Source organism: Vicia villosa, linkage group LG2, assembly GCF_029867415.1.
Source record: "Vicia villosa cultivar HV-30 ecotype Madison, WI linkage group LG2, Vvil1.0, whole genome shotgun sequence".
In the NCBI taxonomy this organism is placed as follows: Eukaryota; Viridiplantae; Streptophyta; class Magnoliopsida; order Fabales; family Fabaceae; genus Vicia; species Vicia villosa.
The window spans coordinates 189,547,901-189,563,584 of record NC_081181.1 but is presented as its reverse complement, the minus strand read 5'-3'; the positions used below and the strand labels follow the sequence as shown (position 1 = coordinate 189,563,584).

At 35.9% G+C, this 15,684-nt stretch overlaps 3 protein-coding genes across 3 annotated transcripts; 2 read left to right on the top strand and 1 right to left on the bottom strand.

Moving 5' to 3' along the window:
* Positions 1 to 620: 620 nt before the first annotated feature.
* LOC131653351 (protein-S-isoprenylcysteine O-methyltransferase A-like) lies at positions 621 to 2,613 on the top strand. The gene is made up of 2 exons (XM_058923464.1): positions 621 to 751; positions 1,496 to 2,613. The coding sequence occupies exon 2, from the start codon at positions 1,579 to 1,581 to the stop codon at positions 2,170 to 2,172; it is 594 nt and encodes a 197-aa protein (XP_058779447.1). The 5' UTR covers positions 621 to 751; positions 1,496 to 1,578; the 3' UTR covers positions 2,173 to 2,613.
* A 1,436-nt stretch (positions 2,614 to 4,049) lies between these two features.
* LOC131653350 (DNA polymerase epsilon subunit B-like) lies at positions 4,050 to 11,192 on the bottom strand. The gene is made up of 13 exons (XM_058923463.1): positions 10,859 to 11,192; positions 10,594 to 10,774; positions 9,862 to 10,015; positions 9,586 to 9,717; positions 9,020 to 9,100; positions 6,074 to 6,178; positions 5,890 to 5,970; positions 5,660 to 5,790; positions 5,397 to 5,491; positions 5,217 to 5,316; positions 4,988 to 5,102; positions 4,783 to 4,893; positions 4,050 to 4,559 (listed from the first exon to the last, which is right to left on the bottom strand). The coding sequence occupies exons 1-13, from the start codon at positions 11,163 to 11,165 to the stop codon at positions 4,419 to 4,421; spliced, it is 1,734 nt and encodes a 577-aa protein (XP_058779446.1). The 5' UTR covers positions 11,166 to 11,192; the 3' UTR covers positions 4,050 to 4,418.
* A 666-nt stretch (positions 11,193 to 11,858) lies between these two features.
* On the top strand, positions 11,859 to 14,000 carry LOC131650927 (uncharacterized). Its single transcript, XM_058920626.1, has 6 exons — positions 11,859 to 11,870; positions 11,938 to 12,336; positions 12,456 to 12,916; positions 13,044 to 13,158; positions 13,236 to 13,314; positions 13,474 to 14,000. The coding sequence occupies exons 1-6, from the start codon at positions 11,859 to 11,861 to the stop codon at positions 13,998 to 14,000; spliced, it is 1,593 nt and encodes a 530-aa protein (XP_058776609.1).
* Positions 14,001 to 15,684: the final 1,684 nt, after the last annotated feature.

Below are 15,684 nucleotides of genomic sequence, written 5' to 3'. Positions count from 1 at the left end.
TTTAAAGTGGACCATCATTCACCATAACCAAAAATAGAAATGTTATTCATACACCAAGCCTTACACCTACACCGTATGTACGGACGACACTGTTTATGTACGGACGACATTGTTCATGTACTGACGGGACTGTTGACGTTACTATGCATGAACAGTACTTTACAGTAGTCACCTAACTTAGTTAATGCAGTGTAAAAACTTGGTTAATGCAGTAATGAAGTTGGTTAATGCAACATCCAGGTATTAAAAATAATTTTTAACAGTCACCAAACTTGGTTAATGCAGTGTAAAAACTTGGTTAATGCAGTAATAAAGTTGGTTAATGCAACATCCAGGTATTAAAAATAATTTTTAGCAGTCATCAAACTTGGTTAATGCAGTGTAAAAACTTGGTTAATGCAGTAATGAAGTTGGTTAATGCACGTTCAGGTATTAAAAATAAACGCCCGTACATGAATAGTATTCGTATGTACATGAATAGTAGTCGTCCGTACATGAACAGTGTCGTCCGTACATACGGTGTAGGTGTAAGACTTGGTGTATGAATAGCAACCAAAAGTAAGAATAAATATTTTGAATAAAAAAAGTTTTACATTTTTAAAATTAAAAAAAAAAAAAAAAAAAAACTAAATCAGTGTTTATTCACGAAAGAAAACCCTAAATCAACCAATTTGGAATCCTGCTGAACTTGTCGGAAAACGCAACCGGAGTTGATCGTCACCTCTCAGCAACATTGAGAAACTCCGTTCAGGTTTTCTTTTCTCTCTTTCTTTGTAACTAAGATTGAATTTTCGTTCCTCTTTCATGTAACGCGCGAGGATACAATTCCACCGCGACTTGCGTCCCTGCAAAAGGAAACGCTGCATACAATCCCAGCGTTATCGATAATATTGGTTCAAATGTTGATCCAATGCCTTCACAGAATCAAAAACCGGTTTAATTTTTATAACATTTGGTTGAAATTGAAACTCTGCATTTTTTAACTTTTTATTATCAGTATCACAACCCTGACATTGACACAAAAGTAGTAATTTGAGATATTGGAAGTTATTGAATACTGGTGTTCGTGGTTTTGCGGTAGCAGTTGCGGGTTCCTACGATTGTGGCCATTGTTGTTCCTGTGATCCGCATTGCGGCTGTGGGGTGTTGCAATTGCGGTTGCCTCAATACGAAATGCGGCCGAGAATTTTGACTGAGATTTTTCGGAAATAAATTGAATTTTGGTTTCTAAATTTTAAGTTTTGATGAAACTGCTTAGAAACCTAGCGAAGTTGTCTGTCGTGGTTACCAATCTGGAAGGACGCGTGATTTCAAATCACACCGCAATTGCGGTCTGAATCAGTTGCGGAGACTATTGCATCAGCAATATTGCTGCCGCAATGACAGATGCGGACCGCAATTTAAAACTATCCCAGTGTTGATGGCTTACACCTGATACACATTCAATTTGAAGTGTTATTTAAGACTTCGAGTACTAATTTTGAATATTTTTCAGGTCTGGCTTATATCTTAGATGATTTAAGCGACCAAGTCTTTTCGTGGCTTAAAACAAGTGAAGCTTGTTTTTATTTGGCAAAAATGACAGAAATCCTAAGCTACACTGCTTGCAGACAATTGTCTCAAATGTTCATTGCAGTTATCTTCTTTCACGTTTCAGAATATTTTCTAGCCGCCTTCATTCATGGAAAATCAAGTGTAACTCTGAAGTCCCTTTTGATTAGCAAACACTATCTCTTAGCAATGGTATTTTCATTGCTAGAATATTTAATTGAGGTTACTTTCTTTCCTGAGCTAAAGGAATATTGGGTTATCAGTGATATAGGATTGGTACTGGTTGTGATAGGTGAAATTATAAGGAAAGGGGCAATAATAACAGCAGGGCAATCGTTTACTCATATGATAAGAGTTCGTCCAGATGAACGTCATCAATTGGTTACACATGGTATTTATAAATTTATTCGCCATCCAGGGTACTGTGGTTTCTTCATTTGGTCGGTTAGCACTCAGATAATGCTCTGTAATCCTTTATCAACTATTGGATTTGCGGTTGTTGTTTGGAAGTTTTTCAATAGTAGGATACCATATGAGGAATACTTTTTGAGACAGTTTTTTGGAATGCAGTATGTTGAGTATGCCCAACAAGTTGTGTCTGGGGTGCCATTTATAAATTGAAGACGTGTCATATATGTCCCATAACATTCACTGCAAAGTAACCGATGAAGTTTTATGTTTGGACTCATTTTTCCTCTTAACAGCTTTGACTGGTGTTTCGTGGTGCTAGAGATATGAAGTGTTTCTTTCGTTACATGCAGCGCTGCTGGATTCGGCATCTGGACAACAAAACCATTGTTGGATGGATGGTGTTTAAGATTAAATTTCGGGTCTTGATCAGATTGTTACAGATTACTGATAGCAAGCCGGTTGATTTTACTTCCGCCAACCTGTTTTGGGTTGCTTCTGCTCTGTCATTTCGTAACCAACTAAATTTAGCTTTGTTACTATCCTACTAGTGGTCAATTTCTGTGTTTTGAGTACGTAAGTATGTGCTTTTTTTATGTAATCTTGGGACTCCTGTAAACTATCATAGATTATTCTAGAAGAAATTTTTTGCCATGGTATGAATGAGTAATAGAAAGTCACAATAATATGCAGAATCATTACATTAACTAAACATCAATATTGTAATATATTCAAGTAGATTATAAGAATTTTCCATAAAAAATGGAAGAATTAAGTGTTAACAAAATAGATTTTAGATAGGGACCAAAATCAAATATATTTGCTTTACTGTTGCTGTATGTAGGTAAGAGAAATTTTTCATGGACTGGATAACTTCTTTGAATTTGTTGCTATACACGCTGAAGTGTGAAATGCTTTTGATAATTATGTTGCTATCAAAAACATATTTTTGGTTAGGATTTATGAGGTTAATTCTCTTGCCGTCAATTATGTTAATCTTAGCTGTGTTCTTGTGTTCTTGTTGTTTATGAAGAAATTGAATATGTAGAATATGTCCTTAAATTAACATTACTCCTAATTATTGTAAACATGGATTGGCTTGAAGATGTGTTGGTACTTGGTAGTGGAAGCAAGTAAGGATGCTAATGCAAAAGTGTAAATTCTTCTCCAAACATCAAATACACTTCTGAATTTAGTAGATAATTAATGAGAATTTGAGATTTATTGTTAAAGAGTTGATGCAAAATGGATCATCTAAAACTCAACTGCATATGACAATGAAGATTGCTCTTCACATCAAGTGGTTTAAAATATCTGCACGTGCACTTTTATTACCATCTAGTGATCCAAAAGCTTTCTGGTTCTGGTCTTGCAATGATTGATGAGCCTCAACAATAATAGTATCAAGCTTTGGAAAATGGATTCCCTACTGCTGTAACACTTACAGCAATCACGTAGGCACGACGGTTGTGTTCATCCGGTTTTGATCGGACGGTCTAAAGCAGACTGATTTAAATTTTACTATTTAATAATTTCAAAATTGCTTTTCCTTAATCACCTTCAATCCTGATAGGACGGTTAACAACCTGACTGCAGAGAATTTCTGATTGCAGTCAAATCCATTAGCTTTCCGGTACCTTGGGGACATATTTAATTAATCATGTTGCATTTTTTTAATACGTGAAGTTTTGGATCTATGCTAATGATGGTTATGAATTGTGCTAACTTGCGTGCGGTAGCTAGTTTGGATATTGGAAAATGTTGGCTGATTGATGTGAATAATTCTCTTGCTAGGAAAGTGGAAACCATGTGAAGCATCACCAATTTATGCTACTTACCACCCTTTGAATAAAAGATATTCGCTGTTGTTTCAACACTAGAAGTTAGCTGGGCTGAGTAGGTAAATTATTGATAGTGAAAGTGTTCATGTCCTTATAGCTCTACAAGAATTTATCTTAGAATCATAATTTTAAATTCCGGAGCTTTTGTTCTGGTCAATCGGTTACTTCGAAAACCAAACCTAATAGCGGTTATGAAAATTGATGAATTTGACAAGTTAGCATCTTTGATATTAGTATTTGACATCTCTTACTAAATCAGGAAAGGCTTTGTTGATAATTCAATAATAATTGTAGTATCGCCCTATTCAAAAAACAGATTTCTGATATTATTTTACATGAACAACCTTGTAAATATCATCTAAATTAAAAATAGACTACCTCCTCAACTAGACTAGGAACATTCCTACTATACTAACAATTATCACAGCTTGAAAAAGTCATTAAGTTGAATAAAAACAAGATAGCTGTGACTTCAACCCTCCCAAAAAGCAGCAATACCAGATCCCCCACTCCATTCATTGCATCGGTTTTATATCTGATAAATAAAACAACAGTGAAGCAGGCACATTCGACATGCTGATAATTAGAGGATGAGAACCAAAAAGAACCATATTCAGTTCACAAGGATGACAATTCAACTTCCTGAGAGCAAGGACGGTACACTACAAATGTGCTATCCATCGAGAAGGATCCGGTATTAAAACAAGTGGTTCCTGTGTATTTAAAAGCTTTCTGTGGACTTCTCTCTCCCAAGACTATCTGCAATCACAACAGCAGAATCAGCATCAGAACATTATTTCCAAGGTATGAGTAGAGAGGTATAACAAGATCATATTACTGTCATCACATCATGAATGGTTAGACCAAATTATTTCAAGATATTGAGATGTCAAATACCAAGTAGAACAGAAAGTGAAGATAAAGAACACTGTTAGATTATACAAAAAGGAAGGAAAAAAAACAATTTCAGTATAAACAGTACCGTGTGCGGAGTTGGATATAAATCAAGGCCATGGTCATAATTCCATATGATGGGCTGTTTAGTTAGAGGTAATGGACAGAGATGACTCTGGTGGGTTATCGTGGCAACAAACTGCAATTTAAACACAACCAATGAACTTTTGCTTTTCTAAAATCCAGAAGGTAATAATTAATTAAGCAGAAAACACAGATAAGAGACAAATTACATGCTGAAAAGGATCAGTAGTTTCTGTCACAGAAGGTGGCACTAGAGAAGAACGACTCATTCTATACAGCTGATCCTGCCGGAAAAACACAATTTCTTGTGTATAGAATTTTACCCTGTAGCCAAACAGGTATGAGTTTGTACGAACAATCAGTTTCCATAACAACTAGAAAACACAAGTATAGACGATGAAGATGTCCCATGCAATCCTATTTAAATATAATGTTAACCTGCATGGATTGCTTGAAAATATGGCATCGGGAATAGACTTTTGGAGCTCCTCAGTCAAACATTTAGGTAATCTACACCTAGGAAGGACTGTTGAAGGACCTGAAAATACACTGAAAATGATATATCGTGCTAGTAGATGAAAGTGAGAAGCAATAGAAATCATCAATTTAATATAATACCTATATCACCAGGACCTGGAATAAAAAGAAATCGGCTGTTCTCCTTTAACCTTGGACGGGCTGCAATAATTTTCCCTAGCCTGCCAAACTGCAACCTGCATATCAAAGTCCCTAATATCTTCACATAACAATAAACTATTCTTCTTAAGCAATAGAAAATGAAATGTTTGAACTAATTATAATTGACACGTAACCTAATGTGATTCAGTGTTTCAAGTTTCATATTTATAAATCATCAGTATAAAAGCGCAAGTGGAACTCACCTCAGGATCGAGAAAGGGCCTGATGCTTGGCTATATGGCACAGAACAGAAGTCTCCCATGAAAACAAATAAGGAAGGAACGACTTCCTCACTCTCAAAACCATCAAGAACAATCTCTAGCTTTCCCAAAGCCTTCTCTACGGCGAAACAACATCAATACTGATAGCTACACTTTTATAAAAGTGAGAAAGTGAAAAGAAAAAAGAAAAAGAAATTTACATTTCAAATTACCTCTTCTTTGTCTACAAAAATATCAGATAGTATGACAAACATGTCATTGACTGCTCTTTTCTCCATCTCTTCCTGTCTGATCTATGGTATAGGTAAAGGACAATTAATTCTCATGGAGTACAGACCAATAGAAATACATGTGACTATTAAATAGTAAATTTGAGGAGGGGAGTAATAAGGATACCGTTTCTTCTTTTGTAAAAGTACCACCACCAAAAAAGTCATGGCCTGCAAGCACTTCAAGTGACTTATCCCTATCCTCTGGTGGGGGAAATCCACATGAATAAATCTGCAGGAAGAAAATGCACCAATTATTCAGATATGGAAGAGAAGATGGAAAAAGGCTAGTAAAATGAGCCACATGCAACAAAAAAAATACATATAAAATAGCAAAACTTAGAACTTATAAGTACAAAACCTATAATTTTCAGGTTTGAGGCTTCCGGGACATATCACATATTAATCATAAATTTGATAAACCATTGCTTTCTTGTCTCAAACATATTAATCTTTGACTTTAACTCTCCCTCTAAAAGATTAATAAAGAACTATAAGCCTGACTTCTTGGAAGAACATATACACTATACACAATGATTTTCACACAATGTGCCCAACTACTGCACACAAGTACAACCAAAGACTAGCACAAGTAGTTGGCGCATAGGGGGTGTCAGTATTGTAAACTTTGGGGTACCAAGTTAGATTCCTAAAGCATAAAAAGAACTAATGCCCACAAGTGGTTTCGTGCACTACCTTTTTCTCTTATGCAAGTAGCCTTATTCAACAACTATTGGTAACTCACAAATAAAGTTAAATAACATATTAGTTAGTTGGTTGGTTGGTTAGTTGAGCTTGTTATATGGCTATTTGTAGAAATAGGAGAATACAATGTAGAGTTGATGATCATTGAATATTGTTTAATCATTTGTGAATAGAGTAGCAACTCTATTGTGAAGGGGAAACCCTTGAGGAGAGCTTGCTCTCATGTTATTTCCTATTTTCTTAGTAAAGAGTGTTCATTCTTAGAAATCCAATTCTTGGGTTCCTAACAATTGGTCCAACCTACCAGATCTTCGAGAAGTGTCAGTGTTCTTGGAGATGGAGGCATCTCAAAGGGTGAATTGCCAAGTTTTAAAGGGATAGACCCCCATTGGGTGGCTTGCAAGGGCAGAAAAGATTTTTGAGGAGCAAGCAATTGACAAGTTCGATCAATTGCAATGGGCTTTCAAGAGCATGTACGGAGAAGCCATGTATTGGGTCAGTTCTTGGTGTCAAGAGGACCCGAATTCAAACAGGGTGTCATTCTCTTCAAATCTAATCCTGAGATTCAGAACAGGCTATTGCAACTTGTGTTGTTGAAGAAATTTTAACCTTGAAGCAAGTGCAAGAGAGAAAACCTCATAGATAAAGTGAAGCAATTGGTGAAGATACTAGAGAAGAAACAAGAAAGGGGAGTATATTCTTTGTGATATGATGAAGAGGGACGAAAAAGGTCTAAAATAATGGGTCATTTTCAGTCGTAAATGGCAGAATTGTAATTCCTCCTTGGAACCCTGAGCATTCTAATTCCATTGCCGCTGTAAAATCTGATTCCATTGCCGCTGTTAAATCCGATTCCATTGACGCTATCAAATCCGATTCTATTGCTACTGTCAAATCAGGTTTCATTTCTGCCGTCGAGTCCTTCAAAGATCTAGGTTCTAAGCGGGTCAATTCCCTTAGAAATGTCCAACATCGGGAGACATCAATAGACACACAAATAACCCATTTTTCATTGCAAAAATGTCAAGATCAGAATTTAGAGATGGTGGAGAACGTTGGGTTTAAATTACTGCCTGAGCCTTAGCCAGCGGACTACAGTCCACCACACCAAGGGCTTTCTTGAGCCTACACCACAAGACTTAAATCTAAAGGCAACAACCACCTGGTTGACGCTGACAAAATCACCTTGTACACCTGTATTCCAAGAGACTGCCCATAGAAAGGAGAAAGATAGAAGACTGCAAAAGATTCTTTGTGATTTGGTAAGACTCTAAATTTCAGACGAGGATAAGCAAGTAGATGCCAGTGAAACACTTGCAGATTAGACCAAATTAGGAACTACACGATTTTCTCATCCAAAGCATTTTGCTAAAAAGTCGGCTAAGGATGCTTTTGATTGGATGGAGCAGCCTAGTGAAGTCACAAATGCTTAGGAGGAAGGTGAAACACAACCAAGTGAATCTGAATTCGACTCAACAAGCTTCCATCTATGGGATCTAGGTGGCAGCAATCATGGCAATCAAAAACAAGAATATGTTGCAAAACAGGTCCTACACTTACCTCTTATTACATAGGTAGGATACAGGTGGCAATAATCTAAAGGGGACCATGTTGCATGAGATGGGAAGTACTTCGGTTTTCATAAATATATTGAAGGGAAACGGGAAGCTAATGCATGTTACAACGTATTACACCTACAAGAAGAATATAGTTGACGTGTCAACCTTGAGGACAAGGTTGTTTTGAGTAAGGGTCAATTGATAGGATGTAGAATAGTGGTTAGTTAAAGTAGTTAAGAGTTGTTATAGACGTTAGTTAGTTGGTTGGTTGGTTGGTTGGTTGGTTGGTTGAGGTTGTTATATCATTATATGGCTATTTTGTATAAATAGGAGAATACAATATAGAGTTGATGATCATTGAATATTGTTAATTATTTGTGAACAGAGTAGCAACTCTATTGTGAAGGGGAAACCCTTGAGGAGAGCTTGCTCTCATGTTATTTCCTATTGTCTTAAGTAAGAGTGTTCATTCTTAGGAATCCAATTTCTTTGGAATTCAATTCTTGGGTTCCTGACAGTCACTATAGGATCATCAAGAGATGTTGTCAGGCAAAACTAAACATAAAAGTTGTGACTAAATCATTAGTAATCTTACTATAATAAGTGGCCTTTAAATTAAGGCAAAATAGAAGTCATAATTCTGTTTGATTAAAATTAGAAGTCATACAATGTGTACTGTAGTGAAATTCATCCACGATAAACCGGGTTTATGAATAAAAAAAGCATACAAATCAAATATTTGGACATACGTGTTTTACAAAATTAAGAGAACATGGAGCAGATATCACAAATGAAGTGTTTACAAGAACCTGAAAAATACCCTCTGCAGATATCATCTCGCCTTCAGCCACAACTATGGTGTTCTCTAAGAAGAATCCCGTAGTAATCTTGTATGGCTAGTTAAAGAAACTAATGATCATGTATTTAGCTTAACTCAAACAGCTATACAAGTTATAACACATTGATAAAAATTATGAAAAGACAACTATGCACAAGAATATATGTCTTTAGCATACTCAATCGAACTATTAAAGTTGTCAAATGTATTCTAAGCACTGCGTACCAAATCCTTCAATCAATTAGGTTATCATGCTAACATGACGTGGCAGGAACTAATAAGATGCAAGCAACCTTACCCGTCCCTGACATGGGACATTTCAGGCAAAAAAACAAAAAGAAACTCTAAAAAAGAAGTATTTATAAGTTATAATAACACTTAAAAGAGTGCATTTCATTAGCTGAAGCAAGCATTATTTAAACACTCATATATTAGTGCTTTATCCCCAACAAAAAACTATGTAATAAAACATTCAACAATATTATGGAGTTCTTGCGACAACATAAAAGTAACATTTGTCAAAGCACAAAAGGATATAGCATCAGATAAACTGATTTTAACGGAAGCGGTAAGGTCTTCCAAATAAAAATGCCCATCCTCCAGCTGAGATATTACTCCCATTACCCATCGTCTACCTTTTTGCCCAACTAGAGATTGGATAGGAGATATCTGACAAAAACAGCATAGCATAGCATTACATTACATATATATTAATCCTCCTAAAAAACACTAATTTATGCATCAAACACAGAACTGCTAAACATTTGGCAACATCATTCAAAGTTCATAGTCAGTAAGAGCATTCAGCAGTACCTCACGACTCCTGAATTGGGAAAGTTCAGACTCAAAAGCAGGTTTTGAAAAATCTTGGTGACGAGAAAGCCTCTGGGACAGCAACAGAAACCTATCCCTGTACAAAGCAGATTTGGCTGCTGCATCTCCGTGAAGAGATAAGCTTCCTGGGTACCTATAAAATAACCACAAAATATAAACATGGTCCAATGTTGATGATATATGATAAACAAAACCAAGTATGAATAGCCAACACAAAATTTTGACAAATAGCTTAACTATTAACATGTTTCTTACACAATGTAAAACAATATTAACTTATCCTACTTTAGTAGTTAAGCTTTTAACTGATCCATAAGCAAAGTAGAGCATAATACATAACACAAACTCCTTTGGGGCATAAAATCAAAGTTACAATAAAAACCTACATCTATCAAATGTAGTGGTGTTATCATGGACACATTCAGCGCTCCCCAGACTCCCAACAAAAATTATAATATTATATGAACAATGAAGAACAGAACATTACTATTTTTATGGTAAATATTTTATTGCGACTTCCTGAGCTTCTTCCATGGGTAATTTGCCCTAAATAAAATTCAATTACCAGATAACTCGTCTAACATTTTTTCTTCTAATTACACTTGCCCTAATTTACTAAATCAAGTAGGATTCACAGATCAATTGCAGGAATGTTCATTAACAAAAACAAAAAACCAAGAAAGAAAAAAACTCAAGAAACCAAAAACCTACTGGTAGAAATTCCTTCTGATAGCGTCATATTTATATCTAGGAACATCGAACACATCAATGACGACAATAGCCGAAGAAGAAGATGAGGCGAAGGTTTCAAGGGTTTCACCCGCCTCGTCGGCTTCCAGTAGCAAGTTCACCACTCGTTGAACTGGCTCCACGTCGATTACTGTAGATTTGACTGCGATTGCACAAAAAAATGTTACATCAATTATAAATTGAAACGAGAATTGAAGAAAAAGATTTATGAAGAGAGAGAAGTTACTGGATTCGTGTTCAAGCTGATCGAGGACGAGATCGGTGGCTTCGTCTTGTTCGGTGAGTTCGAATCGAGTGACGAAGGAGAGGATCTCGTCGAGGGCTTCGAGTTTGATATTGTAGCCTCTGATTTTGCACTTCTTTTCAATCTTTTTCTTCGTCGGAGCATTCATCTTTCTCTTTTTCTCTCTCTGCGTTTGAGTCTCTGTGGTGAACTGAAATGAAGTAAACGGCGGGAAAATGAAGGTGAAAATATCTTTTTGGAGGAAACAGCGGGAAAAATTGAAGAAACGGTGCTTTTCTATTCGGCCCATTTTATGTATAACTCACCGATTATCCCGTTTCACTGGATGAACGGGGGAAATGCTAAATTCTTATTTTACCCAATATTCTTTTATCCATCACGCGAAATTTTAAAAATATTTTTCAAAATCGGAAACGTATTTTTGATTTACACCATAATAGACATTAACGTTAGAACTAACGTGAAATATAACTACGGTAAAGAATTGCAAGTATATATCTGGTTTGTAGAGCACCTAAAAGCGCGTTGTCTCTTCCTCTCTCATTACAGTTTCAAAAACAACCAACACACAGTCCCTGTCTCAAAACTCTCTCAATTTTAGTTTCACCGAATTAATCGAATTTATAACCGAAGTCGTTCTAAGGCATCAAGCGCCAGTGTATCAAGCATCCAACAACAATCAAACAACAAAAAACAACGACAATCAATCAAGTAAGTTGATTTTGAAATTTTAAGTGTTTATGTAAAATCCACTCAAATATGTGTTATATGTTAGGAATTAGGATTTGTGGCTTGTTTTCAACATTATAAATCATTACTAAGGTGTTAGACATGTCTTTAAAATGATCAATGACTATTTTATTTAGTTCTTTTGTGGGGTGGGTGTCATTAATGGACCTTTGAAATCGCAGCAGAAACCGAAAATATAACTACGTTTTTCATCAAGAACAAAATCGAAAGTACATTTCCGATTTTTTCCTATATGTGTTTTCAAGTTTGTTTTCAACATTGGTCATTGAGTTAACATTTTTTTGTGCTTCTACAAGAGCAATGACTGACAGAGCATCTCGATTGAGACACAACACGCTTCTGTGAAGAGAGAAAAGAGTCAGGCAACACAGCCTCCTCATGCATCTGGACATGTCGTACTGGATGCACCAGCTACAACTTCATCTTCCGGTGTTCCTCCTGCTACTCCCACTACTTCGGCCTCCCACAACAGACTGGATTCCCCAGTCCATCCTTCTCCACCCCCATCCTCTCGTAGACGCACCTCTCCACCTACATCATTTGAGGCGGGAGAGACCTCTGGTTCCAAGGCGACACTAGAGGCACGGTCTCAACCTCAGCCAAAACCTTCATCCCAACCTCTATCACAGACGATAGCCTGCATCTGCGAGCACCTGATTTTTGGAGGAGGACTGTCTGATTTATCCCTTTTTCCTCTTTACCCTGACCATGTTGCTAGACTTATCTGGAAGACATGTATGAATTTTGATTATTACATTTTAAATTATGATTTTATTTATTAATTTTGAATTTTGGTTTGTTTATTATATTTGTCTACATATTTATGCAGGACCGTGATACACTCAAGGTCATTAGCCAGAGGCGGAAAATCAGTAAACTGGTACCACCAATTGAGCCATGGTTTGATGAGCTTTTATTGCTTTCAAGGTTGAAAGATTTGGCAAGTGTGGATACACCATTGTCAACTGGGGTATGTATGATAAACGTTTCCGTCGAGAGGTGGCACCATGAGATGTTGTCTTTTCACATGCCACATGGTGAGATGACGATCACACTCGACGACATCGTGTGTATGTTGCATCTTCTGATCAATGGGAGATTCTTGGATCATGAGAGGATCATGAAGGATGAGGCTTTGGATATGTTGGTTGAGATGTTGGGAGTTACCCCTGAGAATGCCATGGGAGAGATTGACAAAGTCCGAGGTAGTCACACCAGGTACAATTATGTAGCTCGGGTGTTTGAGGGTGAGGTACGACATGACAAGAGGCTGATGGTTATGTCGAGCAGGTTACCATGCACATGAGGTGTGCTATGAGAGTGTACCTTTTGTATATTATTGGCACACAGATTTTTGTGGACACCATTGCCACTTACACTGATATCATGTACCTCCAATTTTTTTGCTGATCTTAAGACGGTCTACCAATGGAATTGGGGGGGCTGCTTGCATGGTATACATGTATACGAAGTTGGATGAAGGGATTAAGTGGAATACGAAACAGATAACCGACAGCATGTCACTCATGACGGTATAACTTCTTTTTCTTTAGGGCCTTTGTTAATTATTTTAATTCGAAAAACTAACTATTTAATTTTCTTATTTCAGGGATTGATCATACAACACTTCCCCCGCGTCTCGGGTTGGTCACTTGCAGAGGGCTACACTGAAGCTAAGTCGCATGCCTGTGCGTGCGACCCCATCTAAGGGAATCAAGCGGTAGAGTCGTTCCGGTTGTACATTGATCGGCTGGCACATACGGACGTAGACTTCTCTTCATACGGCGAACACCGTGAGACGATACCATTTAAAGAGGTGTCGTTGTTTATGGGTTGGTTGGATTGAGGGATTCGCAAGACGGCTGCCTATATACCTGAGTGGGTGATGCGTCAGTTCAGGTTCACCCAGACTATTCCTCAGGATCCTACTGTAGTTGCTCCTCCGACGGTGGGACTAAGGGATATGAATGGCTTTTTTGATGATTTTGAGAATCATTTTGTTCCAGAGGAGGCAAGAAGTACTGTGGCTACATCCGACTGGAGCTATAAGCACAGTTACATGTTATGGTTCTTCCAGGTGTCCCATCCATACATGATATATGATGTTCCAGGGAACCCACCGAGGCCAGTTCATCATGAGATCCTAGAGGAGAAGCAGGTTAGGACCGATCATGCGACTAACATGTTGCCAACGTGTCGTCGTATCATGGAGCTTGCGTGGGATGGTATTGATACAGGTTTGTTTCCTGATGGATCTAATGTTAGAGGTGTTTTGGATGCCATCATGGCGGAGGCCCAGGATGCTATGTTTTACAGGAGGCAGCGGAGGAACGCCTTGAGGGTGACAGGTCGACTCATCATCCCCCATACCTAGTAGTTTTTGTTGATTTTTTTGTTATTTGGTTATACTTTTTTGTTATTAAGTTTGGATTACATTTTTTATCTCCTACTACTATAGCTTTTTGTTATTCAGTCATTTATGTTTTTTTCTTCCAATTGTACATGTAATTGTATTTTCATTATGTGTCAATCAACTCTAAAAAGACATATATCGGCTAAAATGGCTCTGATATTAGTAACAACAGAAACCGAAAATATATTATCGATTTTAAACCGCAAATATACGTTCGGTTTCCAATCAATTTTACCAATAAATGGTTCGCAACGGAAATATACTTTCAGTTTTGGAGGAATATCTTAGAAATTGCAAAAAAATATTTCTTTAGACCATGAAGTGAAATAAAAATTTCCCATAACTAATTCCACCAAAATTTTACAATTCTAATTCGAGTTAATTCTAAGAGGGCATTTGTGTCATTGTCTTACAAATATGTTTAGAAATATAATTACAATTCTAATTCGAGTTAATTCTAAGGTGGCATTTGTGTCATTGTGTTACAAATATTTTTTAGAAATATAAAGATTAGTAATATAGATTCATAAATTCATTTTAAAGTTAAAATATTAATTTAATAGTGGTAATATTCTTTAAAAGAAAATAATTTTTCTTATAATTTTATTTTCAAGTGATAGATGGATAAAAATAATTCTCATAAAATTGAGAATAAATATTAAATAACTATTCATATATTATTTTACTTTAAAAAATTAAGAACTTTGCTAAGTATTTATCAATATGTCATTAGGAAAGTATATGAGATTATGATTTCACTTCTAATTTTTCGAAAAATTATTCTTCAAAATGAATTTGTATCAATGAAACAAACATCTCTTAAAGGTGAATCTAATATTTGAAATAAGTTGATTTTTTTTTAAAATAAGAAAAAGTCGATTTGTTTCCGAAAAGTCAATTATGATTTTTGTCGAAAATAAAAAAAAAACCAAAATTTCCAAAATAAAATAAAAATCAATTTTTTTTTTTTCAAAATAAAAAGGCTCTGTTTGGTAAGATATATTTTCGAGCTTATAGCTTATGTCTTATGTCTTATAGGCTCATATGATAATTTAGACCCGTTTGGTAACGGTCTTTTCATCACGAGCTTATAACTTATTTTACTAGCTTATAGCTTATTTTTCAGACGATATTTCAAATAGCGTTTTAGCTTATGTCTTATAGCTTATTATTTTTTCTTCCTTTTTTATCCTTATTATTTCAATTAAAATCCATTTTTAACCCTTATAATTTATTTTAATTTAAAATAAAATAATTATATATTAAATATTTTTATGTCATTATTTTACATTTATAAGTTAATTGAACCGCTAATTTTACCAAACACTTCAATGAGCTTATAAGCTATCAGTCTCAACCATCCGCTATAAGCTATAAGTCATCAGTCATCGGCCATCAGTCATAAGCTATAAGCTACCAGCTAGCTTATCAGTCAACCGCTATTTTTACCAAACAGACTCAAAGACTTAATTTTTCCAAAAATAAAAAATATCAATTTTGCGAAAAATTAAGAAAATGATTTTTTTTTGAAAAACTAGCGTGATACCCGTGCGTCCGCACGGGTACCCGTTGTGGCCGTGTTATTTTGTTCAATATATATATTATTCTAGAGGTAAATGTCATAAAACCAGATGTGTAAAATATA

What these genes read in the sequence shown, in the direction of transcription:
- LOC131653350 (XM_058923463.1), bottom strand. Translation starts at nt 11,165, where the DNA reads ATGGGCCGAATAGAAAAGCACCGTTTCTTCAATTTTTCCCGCTGTTTC. An exon ending in CCCAATTCAGGAGTCGTGAG is followed by an intron (nt 9,718 to 9,861) that starts GTACTGCTGAAT and finishes TGTTTTTGTCAG; the next exon opens with ATATCTCCTATCCAATCTCT. An exon ending in TCCAGGTCCTGGTGATATAG is followed by an intron (nt 5,317 to 5,396) that starts GTATTATATTAA and finishes GTGTATTTTCAG; the next exon opens with GTCCTTCAACAGTCCTTCCT.
- LOC131653351 (XM_058923464.1), top strand. Translation starts at nt 1,579, where the DNA reads ATGACAGAAATCCTAAGCTACACTGCTTGCAGACAATTGTCTCAAATG.
- LOC131650927 (XM_058920626.1), top strand. An exon ending in ACAGCATGTCACTCATGACG is followed by an intron (nt 13,159 to 13,235) that starts GTATAACTTCTT and finishes TTCTTATTTCAG; the next exon opens with GGATTGATCATACAACACTT. An exon ending in TGAAGCTAAGTCGCATGCCT is followed by an intron (nt 13,315 to 13,473) that starts GTGCGTGCGACC and finishes GGTTGGATTGAG; the next exon opens with GGATTCGCAAGACGGCTGCC.